The following is a 20,327-nucleotide window of genomic DNA, read 5'->3' as shown; positions in this document are numbered from 1 at the left end:
AGCTATATGTTTCCCTACCGATGTGAGTCTGTTCCAGGTCTCGTGGTGTCCTATTGCTTGGGACAGTGATGGACTGTTTGATTGGCATGGGTGGCACTTGAGGCATTCCTTGCTTAGCTCTTGCTACACCCAGGAGTCCTGTTCATCCCCCAATTGCTGCCTTTGTCACTGTGCTGGGATTACGAAAACTGAGCTGAGAAGGGAATTTACCCTCCTTCCTTGCATTAACCTCGGCCAGAAGCTTAGTGGATTGTAGTTGGTCCCTCAGCTGGAAGTTCTCCCCTGTGGCAGGAATAGGGAATGAGGAGAAAGAAGACACTGTCTTGTCCTTTCTGCTTCCAGCCCACCCGTTCCTGAATGAGAGAGGGAATGGGCCCTTTCTGAGGTTCCCTTCATAGGCTTCTGAGATCATTGGCATCTTTCTCTTATGGTAGGGTGAGCCCTCTTAGAGGCCAGCTACAACTTTTCAGGGAGGATCAACTTTAGACTCAGAGTTATCTGTCCCGTGGCTACAGCCATTTTTTTCTATTTGTGTTGGTCTGAACGGGTAAGGGGACCTTATCTCCTACACTGGGTCTTGCTTTAGGGAGCTTGGCAATGGTCTTGCCTCTCAGCTGCTCTTTTGATGCTTGCAAGCTTCCCTAGCCTTTTTTGGGTGTTTGCACACTTCTAGTTACAGCAATAAGTAAGTGCATGAGGAACAGTGAACACTGCAGTCTTCTGCTTGTAGGAAGCAGAGGTCAGAGGGACTAGCTCATCCTGCTTAAAACCATCTTTCTGATCCAGCTTTTCTACATAGCTTTGAAAGAAATCCTGTGATTTAAGTGGGCCAGTAAATAAAGTAGAGAGAAAATAATTTGATGTACCATCTTTTTTTCTTTGAGTTTATCTTCCTTTTATAAATTTTCCCACTGTGATTCTCCTTTATCTAAAAAAAAAAAAAATCTTGTGACAATAAAATATTTGTGGGTAAAATGTTGTCTGGGCTTGGCTTTCCAATTCTGCAGAGCGGTTGTGCAAAAGGAAGCAAAAATGGGTAATGTCGGGTAGATTTTGAATAGAGCATTCTGTCTACTTTTGTGTATGGTTGAAAATAGCCAAATGAAAAATTTTAAATCCTATCAGAGACACAGATTTATTTTAGGAATAAGTGACTTCGCCAGTGGGCTTACACTAACTTCACTCAGCCTCCACTCCATGAATTTTGAGAAGCGAGTCAGCAATGTATGTCCCTCTGTCTCTCTTTTCCTTGTCTTAAGAATCCTGTCTTTCCAGGTAGACCGTTGTTCTTCCTTCCCATATGAACCACTAAGTTTCTTCTGGGTTTTCTTTTAAGACACATATTTCAGTCTTTATGGTAAACTAGTTAACTGTGTATCACAGTTCCCCAGTAGGGTGTCAGGGGCACTGGAGGGAGGGAAGCCAGGTGACCCTTTAATTCCTTCCCTTCATATGGAGAGGAGAAAGCCTCACCGCCTTGAGTCCAGCAGAGGAAAAGGGTACAGTCGATTCTGTGAATGTCGTCCACGATGCCCTTGTGGGGCTAACCATGTGAAACCCTGGGCTTCTTGGAATAGTTTTATTGAAGTATTTAATTATTTCCTCAAATTTATCTAAGTTTTAAAGAAATAAAGTCCCATTTTCTCTCCCTCAGCTCCGAGAGTTTTGAGTTTTCTTGGGTCTCTGACCCATTCCGATCTGCAGGGACGGAGAGTAGAAAGTCCTGTAGTAGATTTTAAGAGCGGGCAGGCTGGGAAGACCCTGCTGGCCCTTCCTGGCCTTGTGACGTTAGGTCAAGCTCTTGACATCCTGGAGCTTTGGTCTTCTGATCTACAGAATGCTGACCCTGTAATAACTTCCCAGGCTCCAACGTTCCATTCTGGAGGACATTGACCTTGGCAAGCTCTGAAGCAGTTTTCAGATGTCTGGCACACTGCTTGTTCTGGTGCTCCTCCCATGCGGCTTTCACGGTGACGATTCCCAACACACATGGCTCGTGTCATGGTAATCTGTTAGAGTTTGGCCCAATCCAGTGGTCACACAACTGGACGTGCACCTTGGATTTCTTGTTCCTGGCTGTCGTCCTCACCACCTACCCTGGGATCCCAGATCCTCCTACCCTGGGATCCCAGATGCTCCTGTGTCCCTGTGTTATTTGTTGAGAGTGGTGAGAGCATAAACTTGTGGGGTGGTGGGGGGCAGATGTTTTGAACTTTTTGCTGTGGAGACACCTTGGGGTTAGGTTCCTGTGTAACATTGTTGGTTCGAGCCATTCAATTTCAAAGAACTGGGAGGACTGGAATGAAAGGACAAGTGAAGCACCCTCCAAGGGTTCTCGGAAACTAAGCAGTTGGTAACTTTGAATTACATGTCAGTGAACCCTTGTCTCACATCGCTTGAAACATCTGCGAGGTGGTTCAGGGTTAGGCCACAATGAAAAAGGAGCAGATGTCTCCCTGCATTCAAAATGCAGCTGGCTTGTAATCCCCCACTGATTCAAGGAAAGCTACCTGCTTACTGTGTCTTTGTACGGTACTGTCTTGGGACGGTTATCTATCTACCTGTTAGCTTCACACAACTTTCCTCCCAGAAATCTAGGGTAATTCTTATAAATATGAGCTGAGATTTAGGGTCCTGGGGTACACTTAGTGGGCAGTAAATCTCATATAACATATTATGTCTTCGATTTCCAGGGCATATTGTGTTTAGAGCAGTGTTTCTTAATGTTTTTTTAATCACACAGAACTCTTGAACCTGTAGTTAAACTTCTGTGGCACACTTTTAATTATATTGATCAAAAAAAAAAAAGAGTAAAAAAAAGGAATATACTTGCTGTGCTTTGAACTTTTTTTGAAAATAATTAATGATCTTTAAAAATTTTCCCAGCACACTGGTTGAAAAATCACTGGCTTAGAGCCCCTACTTCATGGCCAATGGTATTTCTCTAGGTCAGGTTCTCAGCATTTGGAGCCAAGCAGGGTATTTGAATTTAAGATATTGTAATTATTATGTCAAAGGGACTCTCAGTGTTTTTCCAGACAATTAATTAGTTAACTTCTATGGAGGTATTGATTGGTTTCCAGATGCTGATCCTAAAATTAGAAACATTTAGTACACAATGTAAAAATACACTAGTAGGAAATGAGGTAAAACTTCTAAGAATAACAGAGATGCCTCCTTCGGCTAAGCCATGTCAGATTCAGACTGGTGTAAGGATTTCCTTATTGTTATTGATCAATGTAATGAACAGAACTGTTATAATCATAAGCAATCAACATGGGGGGATTTTTACTTCAGTATTTTATATGATGAATTTAATATTGTCTATTAATAGCCACTTTTGAATATGATTATTCAGCATCATTTAAGTGCAATTCTCACACCACTGAAAAAGATAATCCTTGCCAGTTGTTCACTTACTTACAGAGGGTTTTTTTTAATAAACATGGGTGGAGTTCTGACTTCCCCATCTGAATCCTCCTGAGCGCATCATGTCCAAAGGCAGGTGCCCCACGTGGGTTCAGAGCCTGCCACCGCCCCTGGGCCCCTGTGAGGATACAGTGGGGACACGTGACTGGGCTTTGGCCTTGGCATTGAGGTGAGCAGGCAGAAGTCATTCCAGCTGCTTCCCTGGAGGAGAACAAGTGGGAGCCTGGAAATGCCGTCCCCCTGACAGGAAGCAGAGACTTGTGAGGAGAACTGTCAGCTCAGCAGAGCTTGCTGCCGAAGTGCGTGGAGTTATGGGAACAGACCTGGGGACCTTCTTTCTCAGGCTTTCCGCTGTCGTCCTTGGCACTCAAGTCACTGGCATCACGCTGCCCATGCTGCCTCCTCCCCAGCCTCATCCTCCAGTTCCCACAGCAGCAGAACCGCCTTGTCCACTTGGCCTGGCTCACACTTGTTGTCCCAGCCAATTTCCGCCATCAGTGAAGTCCTTTTCATCAAATCATAAATCTAATGGAGGGAACAGACACACAAAACAAAACCCACACAGTTCAAGTTTGTGAATTTGTGTTGGATGAGAGTGGAAGGGAGGAGGGTTGGTTCGAATTTGGAAAAATTTAATCCACTCCACATTTGCTGATGGACTTGTGTGTTGCGCCGTGGGCTAGGGGCTGGGTGAGGGGGTGCAGTTGTCCCTTCTCTGAGCAGCAGAGCTCTCTAGCTAGCTGAAGAGTCCCTTTCTCTAAAGCAAAACCGACTCCAAGGGAAGACGGTTCTGGACCTGCCTCTGAGCTGGTCTTGGCCCGGCAGAGCCGAGAGAGGGGGGAGCCGTGTGTTTCTCTGTGACTCATTCCATGATCACTCCATTGTTTGAAGGGCTGGACATTATGTAATCAACACTCTGTCCCCTCCCCCAACTCTTTTCCCCCCAACAATCTGGGATTTTCCATCATTTTGTCAACCTTCCTGGAGACATGTTGATTTTTCCACTAGATTTTTTTGGCCGTGTTCCAGGGCAACCCAAACTCACCACTCCCTGGAACTCCAGGTTCCCCACCACTGGCAGGGCCTGGAGAGCCATGGGGAGCCCTCCCATTCTCCAGGGCAGAGCCTGGGCTCTCGCAGTTTCCTGATAGCCTCACGACAAGCAAACAGGAGGGACAGTGCTGCCTCTCATTCTCTTGTGTGGTATGATTTCCATTCATTCTGAGATTCAGAGGCAACGTTTTTGCTCCTTTTTTCCGAAGGCAGCCAGTGTCCTCTTTTCCCTTGTATGTTTCCGTTGTAGTCAACCAGTAACACATTCTGTGTGTCCAGGGAAGTTTTGGAACTAGCCGAGGTGAGGTTCAGAAGTGGCTGGGTGGAGATTTCTGCAGTAGCCTCTCCTGGAACCCAGCCCGTCACAAGTCAGTTGTGTGGGCCACAGTGCGGGTTCAGGTTACAAGGCTGCTCTTCAGCAGACTATAGTACCACTGCCAAGCGGCTGCAGCAGGACCAGTGGGGATCTTCTGCTCATTTCTGTGCTTATTAGCTTGTGGAATTGTGCCTGAGGTGAGCGGAGAAGATGTTTGACGTCAGCCGTGTTTGTGTTCTGGCCCTGTGAGGATGGGGGGCAGGTGCAGCAGAGCTGGCATGGCGGAGGGAAGGCGCTGGGTGTGTGACCCGGCAGGTTTTGGCACCTCACTCTGCTCACCACCTACGTAAATCGGTTTTATAGATTTCACCTTCTGTGTGCACTTCAGATATCGTTTGCTGATATCACCTGCATCGCCGCCTTCTTAGTCAAAGCCACTGTCCTCTCTTACCATGATGAAGGCAATAACTTTCTAGCAAGGTTTCCCACATCCATTCATACCCACCTCCTAGACCATTCCTGACGTAACAGCTAAGGTGATCTTCTAGAGCAAAACGTGGTCATGGCATAGGTCTGTGTAAAACTCGCAGCAGCGCTCTGTTGCACTGAGGGTAATCCCTTCACAAGCTCCCCGCTGACCTCTTCAACTTCATGTCCAGCAGCTGGCCTCCTTGGTCACTCTGCTTCCCCGCTATCTTGTGACCGTCACTTATGCTATCCCCTTTGTCTGTGACTAGGGCCTTCTAATTTTAGTGGTCATCGGTCATCAGATTGCCTGGATTCTGTTTTAACAGATTTCTGGGCTTCACTGCAGCAGTTCTGATTTCGTAGGTCTGGAATAAGGCTGAAAATGTGCATTTTAACAATTTTTGCTGTTGGGTTAGCTGCTTTGGGCAACCACACTTGGAGAACCACTGGTCTGGAGTCTTCTCCCTAAACTCCTTTGAGCCCTTCACATCTCAGGTCAGTCATCTCTCTTCTCCTCAGGGAGTCCTTTCCCGATTCCTCCAGCGGTGCAGGAATTCCTATAACATGTTAACATCGCACATTGCACTTCCCCTTGGAAACCCCCGTGGACGTTGTGTTTGTGTAAATGGATTTTTAGAGACTGAATCCACTGTAAGCATCCCATACCTAGCTCTTTGAGGGCAGCAACTGTTTTTGTCTTGTTCAATGCCGTTTCTCTAATTCCTTGCACGCAGCAGGTGCTAAATAATTATCTGTTGAATGAATCGATACTGTTATTACCTTTACATAGGTGGCTGAAAGAACGCAGTCACACTCATACTCTGAGTGAGTGTGAAAGGGGGGGTGGAGTGAGTGTGAAAGGTGTGGTGAACTAGCAGAGGTGTGCAGAAGAGTAAGCATGCTTTGTTTGCCAGGGAGGCAGGACATTTTAGGCAAGAGCTAGGATTTCTTTAAGGGGCCTCACCTGTTGTGGAAAGCCCCCTAAATTTCACCTGCTCCGGTGAGGATGTCAGCACCCCCTCCTCCCCCCGTGGCACCTCCCTGCCTTACTGTGTTTTGTGAGTGGGGATTGTGCAGTTTCTGTTTCTCATGTGCGGCTTTTCTTACAGATATGGAATGCGCAGATGTCCCACTATTAACTCCAAGCAGCAAAGAAATGATGTCTCAAGCATTAAAAGCTACTTTCAGTGGTTTCACCAAAGAGCAGCAGCGGCTGGGGATCCCAAAAGGTAAGTTTCTATAGGTGGAGAAGGAGAGGCTGGGACCTGACCACCAGGGAAGGGGCGTTTCCTCACCTGCAGTGTGGGAGGCGGATGGCAGACTGACCACCTGGGATTGGCCCCTGGGGGTCATTGCTGATGTCTGTTGGAACAATCTTAAACATACACGTCCCTGCTTTTCCACCTCCCAGGCCTGTGCCCACCATCCTGGTCTTAGGACAGTGGTCCCCAAGCTTCTCCACACATTACAATCACCTCTGGATCTTTGAAAACTTCCACAGCAATTAGCTCTTAATCACTGGTGGCATCAGTCTTTTTGAAGCTTGTAGAGTAATTCCAACCTGCAGATAAGTTTGAGAAACACGGTCTCAGGGTCACTCTGGGGCACACTGGATGAACTCTGAGCTACATTTCTTAGAATTTACTGATTACTCTTTTCTTTTACATGTACTTTGGCAAAATATGTGTGTCCTTGGGTATTCTTATCTGAAAGGGTTTATATGGGAACATAAGAGGACTAGTTATCAGAAAGGAAAGTGACTGGAATAAGCTTTCCCTGCACAGCCAGGGGCAGGAAGAGCACCTTTCTGTTGGGTGACAGCAATTCTGTCCCTAGGCCAGTTCTAGCAGCCTGTGCAGTAGTGAGCAGGGTCAAAGGGACACCCTTGGAACAGCTGTGATGTGGCGCTACAACCTGGTATCCTCAGGGTGGGTTGGCCACTGGTGGGCGTGGTCATGTCAGACCTCAGGTCACGTGTGAAGGGTATGTGTTGTTCTATAGGACACTGCCTTTTGAAGCAGGGCTATGATAGGTATAGGCTTTGCCAGGGACCTGGGGTAATACAGGTACCTAATGTTATTACCAAGTGCCATTACTATTACTAATTGCAGCAATTATTACTAACCGTAATTGGCTAAGATAAAAATAATTGAGAATAACAGTCTGAAGTGCATTGTAAGAGTTCAGTACAGAGAAGAGGCCTGTGCAGTCTCAAGGAAACACTTTACACTGTTATTATTGTTATTAAAGAAGGCACTTGTTTCCTTGTCCAGGTCTTTTAAACAAGTTGAATGGGAATAAGGCAGTGAGAGAGGGGACGCATGGGAACCGTGGCCTGAGTGGAGGGCCGAGGATACCATGTGTTGCCTTTGGCTGATGGCAGCGCTCTCCTAGCAGGCCGAGCAGAGACTGCGAGGATGTTGCAGGTGGGGAGGAGGGCCAGGGCAGCGCCCACTGATGCGTAAGGACAGGCTGCACTTGCCCATTCTGTGACGAGAGCAGCTTCCTCAGCAGGGTCCAGGTCCTCCCACGTCCTTTCTGAGGCTCAGGTGGAGCCTGGCCTGTTGTATCTTTATCTGATCTCTTCCCTCAGACCCTCGGCAGTGGACAGAAACCCATGTTCGAGACTGGGTGATGTGGGCCGTGAATGAGTTCAGCCTGAAAGGTGTGGACTTCCAGAAATTCTGCATGAATGGAGCAGCCCTCTGTGCCCTGGGAAAAGACTGCTTTCTCGAGCTGGCCCCAGACTTTGTTGGGGACATCTTATGGGAACATTTAGAGATCTTGCAGAAAGGTAAATACATGGAAATGGGGTGAGGCAGGGGCCGTGTGGGGTTGCTGTTACGGGAAGTTGCCTAGAGGTGGGACGTTAAGGCCTTTCTCTGGGGATGTCCTATCTGCATGGACGGTCCGTGGGGTGTGCCCAGTATAGTGCCAGCATGTAGCAGGTGCTCTTACTTACCTGTGAGCTCCTTTTTCTTCTGTGAATTGGGGGTTTAGATTTTAATCTTCATCAATATTGCACTCCTGAAACTTCTGGGTATGCAAAATTCTGATCTGGCTCTTACCTCAGACCAACATTCTGTTTGAACAGGCAGTGCCCACAGCCAACACCAGAATGTATTTTTTTTTTTTTTTCCCCAGCAATCACACACACTCCTTGATCTGCGGCCACGTAATTCTGGGCCACATCCACAGGAAAGCTTAGCTTCTCAGGGAGTATTAATAACTCCGGGTAGGAATCGCGGCAATGGTGCACACCTTTCACAGCTGGAGCAGCACCGGGGTTATATCAGGACACTGTGTTGCAACCTTGTAATGACATGGCCTCCCCTACCAGCCTCGTCCAACCTTTTTGGACAGAGTGACTCATGTACCACAGTCCTGGCTGAGTATAGAAACAACAGCAGGAGGCAAACTTGGGTGTTTTTGCACTTATTTTTCTGAGTTTCTTCTTAAAATAAATTGCAGTTACCAGCAGTCAGCAGTGCCCTCAAGCTGACTGTAAGCCTAGAAGCCCATTGGCCTCTCTGACCCAGGCCCACCCTGTCCGTGTGGTCAGCAGCTCCCACCCCTGGCACAGACTCGGGGGAGGGGAGCAAAATGTGGGCTTAGCCCTGCTGTCCCTACAATACCTTCCTTTGTCTGGGAATCATTTCTACTCTGCCCTGTGCCCAAAGGACCCAAAGTAGGTTCCTCTAGGTTCAGAAGTGTTCATCTTTATTCCTTTTCTTCAATTTCTGCTGAAAAATATCAAATACATAAACACAGCAAAGAGCCAGGTGAATCTCGTGTGGCAGCTGTGACTGCGGGCTGGCAGGCAGCTTCACAGCCTCCCTGAAGCACCAGCCTGTCCCCGTGAACTGCACACACGCCCACGGAGAGGTGTTGACACGAGCCACCTGTTTGTAGCGGGAAAACATAGGTGGTCTCCTAACAGATCTGAGTTGGCTGTTGGCTTCTAAACATCTGTGCAACCCAAATATATTCTGCTCTGAGAGAATGCTCCTGTTTATCACGGTGGGGCTGCCACGTGTTCTGGGGTGTCTGGGCCAGTCTCTGTTGTAGTTATAATCGATGCCTATGGAGTGTCTCCTTTCCAGAGGACACACTTTGTCTTTGGATTATCAAAACAACCCTGTGAGATCGGGAAGGGCAAGCACTTAAAGCAGTGGTTCTCAACCTGCCTAATGCCGCGGCCCTTTAATACAGTTCCTGTGGGTCGTGACCCACAGGTTGAGAACCGCTGACTTTGAGGGAGGCTCAGGTTAGGTGATTTCCTCAATATAACTCATTTCCTTAAACTTGTAGCTTCTGAATCTTTTTAAATTTAACTTCCTGGCTCGGCGCCTATAGCTCAACCGGCTAAGGCACCAGCCACATACACCTAAGGTGGCGGGTTCGAATCCCCAGCCCGGACCCGCCAAAAAACAATGACGGCTGCAACCAAAAAATGGCCGGGCGTTGTGGCGGGCGCCTGTGGTCCCAGCTACTTGGGAGGCAGAGGCAGGAGACTCGCTAGAGCCCAGGAGTTGGAGGTTGCTGTGACCTGTGATGCCACGGCACTCTGCCCAGGGGGACAGCTTGAGGCTCTGTCTCAAAAAAAAAAAAAAAAAAAAAAATAAATAAATAAATTTAACTTCCTGTTCCATGTACTTTGTGTAATAACGTGGACTCGTGGAGAGCTTCTCCTCCCCGAGACAGGTTTCACTTACTGCCAAGGAGCAATGTAAGAGAATTAGGATGTGATCCAATATGCTAGAGAATCAAAGTCCCCTCATCTCACCCGTGTTCTGTTGAGGTAAGGAGTGAGAACCTGCCCTCTTCAGAGGCAGACACGTGGTGAGACGAGCAGGGTGTTTATACCGAGGCAGCAGCTTTTGTTCTATAATTAAAAGTAAAGCTGCATAGCACCAAAAGAACATAGCTGTTTGGGGTGGGGTGGAGTGGAAGGCCAGAAGCACAGGGGATGTTTCAATCTGATAAACTGCTAAAGCAAAGTTTAATCATCTTATCTCAACTGGGAACTGTTTTTTCTGTGCAGGCATAAACTTGTTTTCCTGTTAGGCTGCACTCCCAACAAGTTATCAAATACCTGAGGAAAAGCCCAAACCAACACTCTGTCCTTATGTCTTAGTCTGACAGTGAAATAGAGCCAGACTACTCTGTGTGAGAATTGGAGGCTGCAGCGTTGATTAGAACCTACTCAGGGACCCCCAGCTCACCACAGTGGATGGAGAGCCTTTGCATCTCTAGTTACCCCCATCTCCGTTCTTCTCTCTTTCCTGGGGAAGTTGGCATCTGGGCGGTCATTTGCTTATGTTGTCCCTCTCTCCCTGTACACAAGCCTGGCCACATTTCACCAGATGGTGTCACCTTACCCATGTCCTGCTTCTTTCTTGTCTGGGCCTGAACTTGAAATCTGAGGGCAGTGGAAAAAATACAAGACAAAGCAGAGAGATCTGTTAGAGGAAGTGGAGGACAGAAAATCTCCCTGCCTAAAGATTGCACTACACTTCTAAAAGGATTTGGAATGGATTGATTTGAGGGTTGGGGACTTATCTTGGTAACCTCCTGGGACGTCCCCTGCCTTTGATTCCAGTGTGGCATAGAACGGAGACATCGGGAGTGAGGTCTGAGCTCTCTCCCAGCTCTTAGTCATTACTCACTGATTCTCTTTCCAAGATATTCAATCCCATTTTGAAGCTACTGAAATAATAAACTTAGCCATATTTTTGTGATCTCATCCCTAGACAAGGCCCCAGTCAGGGTAGACGCAGACACCAACTCACTTAATGAGCACGCGGATTTCTTAGAAAAGGGGTTGAGATCATTGTGGTCCTCGCGTCCAGGATCCTTCTCATCCAAGCGCTCTTGGGTTTTCACCTCCCTGTTGTGTTGCCTGCCCTGTCTGTTGCAGAGGATGTGAAGCCATATCAAGTTAACGGAGTCAACCCTACCTATCCAGAGTCCCGTTACACTTCGGATTACTTCATTAGTAAGTTCCTCTTCCCTCCCTTTTCCCATTGTAACAGAAAACTTGGACAGATCCCCTACCTAAGGCTCATCCATGGTAGTTGTGTGGAAAATAATATTTTCTTAGTTGTGGACTCTTCCTAGTTATGTATCATCCACAAAACAAAAGGTTGCAACTTATTCGCATGTTTGACTGATGTGCAAGTTCCTACATGCGAGGGTCTCTCTCTGGTATCTTTAACTTGAAAGTCAACCCAGAGAGAATGCAACTTGACCCCTAACCTTTGATTACCATTTGGTACTGTGCACTGTGGTGGCCGGCACAGGCTGGGGTCAGGGATTTCAGCTTGGCTTTCATTCATTCATTTTTTCTAGTGGAGAGAATAGCATTTCCTCTGAAATCCCTGTCTAGGCGTGCACCACGCACCTGCAAATTCTATTATAGGAAACCGTACCTGAGCGGTGGCCAGAGGGGGAGAATTCGAGCAGGGCTGTGACACCAGTGGAAGCCCTTGGATGGGGGGCTGTCTTATCTAAAGGGAGCCTTTACGGGGTTTATTTGCACTTTATCTGTTTACTTTATTATTTTTATTGCAATAACACAGCCATATCCAGCACTGTGTTTCAGAGCTGACTGTACTAGAAGCGTTGGTGGGAAATTTCCCTGTACGCTCATTGGCAATTCATCCCCATCTTATAGATGACGAATTTAAGTCAGAAAAGGGATTTGTTTTGTCAAGGGCCATTGCATTAAGTCATAAAGCAAAGTTAAAACCCAAGCCCTTTAGACTTACTTTCCTTTTTTCTCCATGGTAGCCAGTTTGTTCCACATCGTGAGGTCACTGTAGGTGGTGAGGAGCTGCTTGTTTTAGCGGCAAACCTTTCTCCTCTCCCATGGCAAACTCTCTCTGTTCCAGGCTACGGTGTTGAACACGCTCAGTGTGTGCCCCCGTCTGAGTTCTCAGAGCCCAGCTTCATCACAGAGTCTTACCAGACACTCCATCCCATCAGCTCGGAAGAACTCCTCTCCCTCAAGTATGAGAACGACTACCCCTCAGTCATTCTCCGGGACCCTCTCCAGACGGACACCTTGCAGACTGACTACTTTGCCATCAAACAAGAAGTCGTAACCCCAGACAACATGTGCCTGGGCAGGGCCAGTCGTGGTAGGTCAGATTTCTTCTTGGAAAGCAGTTGAGTTTGCACGAATTACCTACTTTTTGGGTTTTTCAGGCCCCACTTTTTCCCCTCACTCACTGGACCTATAGATTATGCGATTTCTGCCCTCCTGTCTGAGAATGTTTTTTGTATTAAGAACTTTCCCTTATGTTATTTCAGCCAAAACCATTATGATGACAGAAACCATGGGGTGTATGGGGGGATTTGAATCTGACAGGATGGACAATGAAATGTCAGATAACTCCAGTTGAATTTGGTCGTAAGGGATGAGGAAGATGCAATCAAACCCGAAGGTGTGGGTGGCCAGCCTGGGAGACCTTCAGCTTTGCAATGCCCTGGTCTCCCTCCCAGAGTATCCTGGTCCCACTGTAGATCCTGGCTTGGTACCTGGGATGACCTCTGCTGCTGTGCTTAGGAACTTTAGCCTCCTGTGACTTCTTCGGTTTGGGAAGATACAGGCTGGTTAACCAGTGGCTTATTTGGAACTGGTCATCAGCAGTGTGGTTAAAGTATGTATTTAGCTAGAGGACCCAGGGAAAGAGGTGGCCAGAGGTTTCCAAAAGAAGGTGCCCCTGTTAACGTAACCATTATTATAATGATAAAATATTCACCGATGGTGAAGTAAATGCTTCAGAATAGAGCTGGCTGACTTAAAGCATAACACATAAACACTCACTAGGTAGGTCCAGCCTACCTAGTAAAGTGTCCAGATTGTTTTGATGCTTGAGAACAAGTTGTCTGTTGCAAGAACTCACTGATTTCTAAAAAGTTGAAAAAGATGACTTCTGATCAATGGGAAAGAATTGCAACCTGTACAAGGAGCTGATTGGAGTGGTGGTCTGAGGCCTCTGGTCCTGGAAGTGAAGATTGGGCTGGCCTGTTAGTGATTTCTCTGCAGTGAGCAAGAACCCAGAGGCCCCTGATGCATCATGGGCCATGCACATTGTCACCTTGCTCCAGTATCCAGGTCACGCTTCTTGCCAGCCAGCCTGGGGATAACCCACAGGCCCTGCACAGGGAAAGTCCCTGCAGAGTTGGGGCCTATAATCTTCCTCCATAAGGCCCCAGGGTGTCAATGCTTCAGACCAGAGGGGATGGGTGGGACCAGCGGTCTTCCCCTTTCTGAGTCTTTTTTATTTTTAGGAGCGTGTCTATTTAAATATCTATGCACAAGTGTATGTATGTGTGTGTCTTTTTTTGTTGTTGTTGTTTTCAGGCAGGTCAAAGCATTAGAACAACTTTTTCAGACGTATGCAGTGAGGCTGAGTGTGGGTGTTGGGCGCAGCCATGCTGTGACTTAGGGCAGATCCACTGTCCCATTGCTGACAACTGTGCCTGGCTTTGCATTCGTGTGGTTGTACCTCCTCCTTCCCTCTCCTGTTCTTGGCTCTTGGGTTTGGTCTCTGCCACCCTTCTACCCCTAAATTAATGACTCTGGACCACAAGTGACCCTTACAAAGAGACAGGAGGTGTTTCTTTCTGGCTCAACTCTTCTTCCCTCCCTCTAAGTTCAGGCCACAAAAACTTGAGGGGAAGACCATTTTGTGCAAGGCTGCTTTTTGCCTGTTAGAAGCACCACAGACAAGACATACTTCAAGGGCTGGTTGAATCTGAGATGGTGTGATTGGTCTAGACCCAAAGCATTACCGTTAGCTGATTATTACCAATAATAACCATGGTGTGGTATTCACGTACTGCCTGGGAGTGTACAAAGCGCTTCTGTGTCCTGCTTACTGGGCTCTGAGGACTGTCTTTGTGCTGGCTGGTTCCATGGCCTGCCGTGGGACTACCCCGTCTGCTGTTCTGAGTGCGCTGAGGGCTGCCTGGTGAAGTCAGAGGGCTGTGGGAGGACCTTCCCAGGCATTGATCCGAAAGGCTGGAGGGTGGACCCCTGAGCAGACAGTGCTGCCCTGCGTGAGTGCCACAGCATAGCTGAGTATCTAATCCAGTTGGATTCAACCCATTTTTGGCGAAAATACCCATCAGTGACAGTTCCCAGCTGTAGACTTGTGCAGTGGAGCCAAAGTGAGGCGGCCTGCTGTTATAAACCACAGCTCTCAGCAGGCCTGCGTGCAGCTCAGGTTGGGGGTCACCATCCTGGTTATGGCCTGGTTGAGTGCCCTGGCTTCTTGGGACCTCTTGGATATTAACTTCTGCTTGTGGAAAACCTAACTTCCCTGCCCTCTCTGTCTAAAAATGGCTGAGAGAGAGAGAGAGAGAGACTCATTTCAGAGAGACTAAAGCATGCACTCTGCCTGTCAGTGGCTCAGGGGGTGTTCTTTATGAAAATAGAAATTCTTGTTCTGAGGCTTTCCCTGAGTTTGTCTCTGGCAAAAATGGCTGTTAGGATCAAGAGCTGGTGTGAACAAACATCTCGTCATAAGATGCCACAAAAATTCCTGTCCCGTAAACAGAGGCTACGGCATGTAGTCCGTAGGCTTTTCTCCTGAGTCACTGAATGTGAATTTCTGGAAGGGACAATTCCTTTGTTTGTGTTAATCATGAAGAGGGGCCAGTGTGGCTGTAGACCAGGTGGGCAGGGCTGATAAAGCCGTGCAGCTCTGTAACTCACCTTCCAGGGATCACCCTCCCCTGCGTGGAGGAGTGGAGGAAGGGAGGAGACAACTGGACGATACCGCCCTTTCCCTTATCCCAGCCCTGTGGGGGAAGGAGGCACCCAGAGTCCACAGTGGTGGATTATTACGCAAAGTACGTGGTCGACCGAATACATTTTATATGGAATTTTCTTTATAATTTTGGGAGCAACATACTTTCCTATGTATTTCATTTTGGGTTTGGCACATGTTCATCTTTGGATTTTATTATTTTAACAAGTCTGCTGTGTTGTGGAGGGAAAATACTCCGGAAGCTTACTAATGTGAGGTTGTATAAGCCAGTGCTATTCTGGAATTTGAAATTTATAGATCAGCCACCCCTGAGTAATTGACAGTGGACTCACAGATATTTCTCCATAGATATTTGTCACATCCTTTTGCCTCTTGCTTTGTGCTGCGTGAAGGTGGCCAGCTAGTCTCCCCTGATTTAATTTAGGGTTACCTGAAAAGAATCTGAAAGTAGAAGGTGGAGATCATTCCTGTGAGCTTTTTAAACTCTTTGATGCATTTTGTTTTCCTTTAATTTTTTTTTTTTGTTAGTCTCCTTTTTAGTGGCATTTTTGCCAGTGGAAATTTCTCCGGGAGCTATTGTGCAATCATAGCAGCTGTTTATAACCTGGTTTGGGAAATTAATGAACTTGCATGATCTTGTGGTCAGTTACGAATGCCTTAAGCAATGCACAGAGTAAAGATTTCTGACGCTGCTGCGGACCTTAACCCTTTAATCAACTTTGTCGTCTTCTTGTTTTTATTGCCCACACTTTTCCAGTAAAGTATACATTTCAATTCAGAATTTTGCTTGGAGAGGATAAAGAATATGGTTTAGCATAGTGATGGTGTTTTTTTTAAATGTCTTACAAAAAGCATTTCACAACTTCTTACTCTATTCGAGAAGGCATAGAGGCAGTACTTGTATTTCAGTTTAAAACAGTATTTGGGAAAAATGCTAAAATAATAACACTTTAGTTCCAAGGTCAAAAAAGGCTAATCTGCTCTTAGTCTAATGGAATTTTTTTTTTCTTATGACCAAAATATTTTGCCAAATTGGGCCTTTTGAAATCATCTCATTGGCCTGAGCTGGAATAGGGAATTCAGCCTGACAGGGCTCCAACTTCTTCATTTAATTCATTGGCCCCCGTACCTCAGCCAGAAATCCCATAATAACGTGTGTGATTCTCAGCTTTTAGATTTTTGACGTTGGAATTCCTGAGGTTCTGAACACTGTCGTGTCTCCCTGGCCGCTATGAGCAGCCTCTGACTCAGAGTCTCTGTGCTGGGAGCTGTACCACCAGCAGAGTGGCGGTGGGTTCTCAGCCTGTGGCCTAGTGCGGCCCCTTCCCCGAGTAAACCTGTGACCCCTGGAGCTTCCATTCCTACTGGCCTCCCCTCCTCCATCCCTCCGCAGAGCTCATCAGCAGTCTGCCCTCCATATAGGGATTTTACAGCTGTTTTTTCCCAATCCCTCCTCCCTTGTCCCCCTCCCACCTCCTCCTCCCCCTCCAGGTAAACTCGGGGGCCAGGACTCTTTTGAGAGCATAGAGAGCTACGACAGCTGTGACCGCCTCATCCAGTCCTGGGGCAGCCAGTCGTCCTTCAACAGTCTGCAGCGCGTCCCCTCCTATGAAAGCTTCGACTCCGAGGACTACCCGGCTGCCCTGCCCAATCACAAGCCCAAGGGCACCTTCAAGGACTATGTGCGGGACCGTGCTGACCTCAACAAGGACAAGCCTGTCATCCCTGCTGCTGCCCTGGCTGGCTACACAGGTAGGCGGCTCCAGCGGGCAGCCTCTGCCCATATGTGCTCCAGAGACCAAAGGACAGCCTCTTTCCCTTGGGGGGTGGTGGGGAGAAGTCTCTAAGAGGTCTCTAGTCTTTCAGGCTATGCTGCTTGTGAAAAGCCATTGATTTTTTGGAAGCAAATAGTATCATTCTATCCCAACGAATCATTTCCAAGAATGGTAGGAAGCTTACATTTCGGATCATTTTCCATGTCTGGGGGAAGGGAACTGTAACGCTTTGGTGTTCCTGGAAACTGCACTGCCGCCTGGCATCAAGGGCCTGTTCCTGGCCTGCTCCTGGGAGGTCCTTGTGAAGAGGCAGACCCAGCCGCGGCGCCCCCTGCAGGCAGAGCTGAGCAGCACACACACCGGGCTCCCCTGTGGTGCAGGTGGCACAAGGCGAGCTGTGCAGACCTGGGGACCGTGTGTCCTGTGGCCCTGTGCCCTGTCTACCTCCATACTGGCCTGTGTAGGAGACAGTTTTCTTTTTTAGCTTTCCGATGAGTTTTCTTCCAGTAGTGATGAGTGAAAAGGGATCATAGAGAAGAAAGATGAGCGCTTGAGTTCTGATGGAGACTCTGGGACTAGAGAAGGATGTTTCATTGCTCAGATTGGGTTGCAGCACATCTGCCTATGCTGGGAAGCCTTGGATGACTGTGTCTGAGACACTCCCAAGAGCAGCGATACACTAACAGCCAGATCCCTCGGTCCTAGCCCTTTCCACAGATTAGCAAGTGTGCTGTGATGGACCTTATTTTAAGCTTTGGTTACTCAGGTGTCTGTAGGGCTTTGTTCTCTTAGAATTCCCTCCACCCTGGACCCTGTTTGAAGACAAACAGCAAAATCTCTGTTTCTACTGACTATCTGGCTAGAGTAGGCTAGATCCCATTCTTGCGTTCAGGGAAGCCTCAGTTTTTTACGAGGAAAAGCAATGAACCTTTGCCTGCAGCTCGAATGCTTAGAAAAATCCACCCCCCCCCTTCTGAGACCAGGAGTGGGTCTTTACAGCCCCTCTGAAGTTCACTACGAGTGGTGCTCAGGAATTACTTTCTGTGTGTTGGGGGTAGCAGCAGGGTCAGGGCCAGGAAAGGAACCTCAAGGGTCCCACTTTATTCTTTCTATAATATTCCCCTGCTCTTTGCTTGCACATAGCTAATGTGTGGGAATGGATTTCATTTCAAGGGAATCCTTTCCCAGTTCTGAACAGTGGGTTATTGGGAAGTTCATCCATTTCCATTAAAGTTACCTGGCGAAGGGAATAGCATATTAAATCTCCTGCAGGATATGCAGGAGTACCAGTTCCTGGGAAGTAGACTCCAGTTGGATATACTGATAAGAAAGGGGAGGAGAGAAAGGAAGCTCTTAAATGACTGTGGCCTTGGGAGGTACAGGTGGGCTTTATCCCCACTGGTCTGCTTGGTGGTGCCAGGGATGCTGTGCGCTGGGTCTGAGTTCTGTTTGAAGTCACCAGCCCCTTGTCTGGATGGATGTCCATCCCTCCTTCTTCTCTCCCTTCCTCCGCCTTTATTACCACCCTCCCTCCCTTCTGTCTCTGTTTTTATTTCTTCAGACATAAGTTAGTGAAACATTCAGCCAGTGAAACAGAAGGGATGGGATTATCAGGTAAAAGTCTCAAAGACTGAAGTAGTCATTTAAATTCAAAAACATTTTTTGAGCGGTGCCTGTGGCTCAAAGGAGTAGGGCACTGGCCCCATATGCTGGAGGTGGTGGGTTCAAACCTGGCCCTGGCCAAAAAGACAAAACAAAACAAAATTTCTGAAGTGTCGCACCCTTTGATCATGTCTTCTTTCTAACTGGCCACGTGACTTTTCAGACTGTCTCAAATGGCGGTGAGAACAATAGCCCCGAAAACAGAAGTCCCCCGTGTTCCCGCCCAGCTCTAACACACTATGTGATTTTAGGCAAATTTGCCTTGTACCCCTTTCTACTTTTAGTGAAGTAGAGGTGCTCATCCTTATCTTCATGGTGGGAGACTCTGACGATGTAATTGAACTAAGGCAATTAAGCAAATCAGTGCCAGACATGCCAGAAGCAGGGAGAAAGTCCCTTGTTAGAAAAGTTCAATTACTTCAGCAGATGTCTGAGCATGAGCTGAGGGCAGGTGAGACAGTAGCCCTGAGACGCTGGAAGTGTCCTTGAACTTGGCCTGGTGCTCTCATTGTTGGGGTCTGAATGAAGGTTGGGTTTGTGAGCAGCCCCCAGGGTGGCTTTGCCTGTGCTCAGTGCCTGGTGAACATCCTGTGTGCACAGTGAACTGGCCTTGTGTGCCCTTCCCCACCTCCACCCTCACTGCAGCCCCTTCTCCTTTTGGGCGTGTCCTGGGTGATGAGGAAGGGGCGTGTCCATTCAGCCTTGACCACCACCCAAGGTGATCACCACAGTGCCTAGAAATGGGTATCTGGCTTAATGTGGACAGTTTAAGAGAAGCTGAAATTTGGGAGAGTGGAGTCACTGTCTACTGCTTAGACAGGGCACGTTTATTTTCCCTCCCAAGTCCTTCCCTCCTTTTCTGTCTGTTCCCTCACAATTTGATAGCTCCAGGGTACCTGCAGCCATGGCAGGAGCCTGTGCCTTCCTGTCTCCGCTAGTCAGCCCCAGGGCACTAGCGGGTGGATGCTCTCCGAGCCTGGGAGAGGGTCTGTCTTCCAGGCCCCTCTGCTCTCAGGAGCACCCGCCTCTGCCCGTCTCAGCTCCCAGGGAGCACCTTACTTCCCCATGTGCTTCTCAGTCCCTGCTCTGTGCGGGTGGAGATCAGGCAGAAGCGGACTTTTCATTGTCGTGCAGTTACAGTCTCCCTCCTGAGATAAGACAATTGCATCAACCTTCAGCAGGCTCCCTTGGCAACTTGTTAAATTAGGTCGAGATGTGGGGGCAGATAAGATGGCTTGAAAGCCTGCCTGTTGGCTGAGTTAAGAATACATCAAATGCGATGCTGGCTTCCGCCAAAATGCACCTCCTTACCTTGCTGTGAACTGCTTATGGTTATCAGCGCGATGCGATCAGAAAGCTCCGTTCCCTTTTGTTCAGATACATTATGAACCTCTTTTAATTACAACACAGCCCGAGAGGAATAGCCCAGTGTTCTCTGTATGTTTTATGGACCAAAGCAAAATGCTTTCCAGGTCCTGGAAAAACATAGGCATCTCTGATTTTTTTTTTTTTTTAAATTTCAGTTCATGTAGAGTAACGCAGTGGGTAGTCAGTAGAATCCTCCCTCCCTCTTAATCTCTCCAGTTTCACAGATGGAGAAACGGAGGCACAAAGGAGCAGCTTATCCAAGGCCATGTGTGTAACTGCATTCTGCATGGAGGTGGCTCCTGTGTGGAACCTCCAGTGCTGGTGTCTCCCCTGCACACACCATCTTTTCTCCGTGTTAAGGAATGAGAATACTTAGTGGTTGTCACAGATGCTCTCACAGAGTGACGGGGACCCTGTCTCCCCCTTGTCACTAATCAGCACTGTGTGCATGTGGGTTAGCGGTATGTGGGAGGG

The 20,327-nt window shown here is 47.9% G+C and overlaps 1 protein-coding gene across 1 annotated transcript in view; it reads left to right on the top strand.

The window, feature by feature from the left end:
* ETS1 (ETS proto-oncogene 1, transcription factor) overlaps positions 1-20,327 on the top strand; it is a 63,943-nt gene that overhangs the window by 26,178 nt on the left and 17,438 nt on the right. Inside the window, exons 2-6 of the mRNA XM_023516765.1 lie at positions 6,376-6,495; positions 7,860-8,060; positions 11,187-11,264; positions 12,160-12,408; positions 16,540-16,800. Of these exons, the coding sequence (XP_023372533.1) occupies positions 6,376-6,495; positions 7,860-8,060; positions 11,187-11,264; positions 12,160-12,408; positions 16,540-16,800 (909 nt within the window). The remainder of the gene's footprint in view (positions 1-6,375; positions 6,496-7,859; positions 8,061-11,186; positions 11,265-12,159; positions 12,409-16,539; positions 16,801-20,327) is intronic.

This window comes from Otolemur garnettii, unplaced genomic scaffold, assembly GCF_000181295.1.
Source record: "Otolemur garnettii isolate 467f Iridium unplaced genomic scaffold, OtoGar3 scaffold00097, whole genome shotgun sequence".
NCBI lineage: Eukaryota > Metazoa > Chordata > Mammalia > Primates > Galagidae > Otolemur > Otolemur garnettii.
Note: the sequence above shows the minus strand (reverse complement) of the source record. Positions and strands in the feature narration are given on the sequence as shown.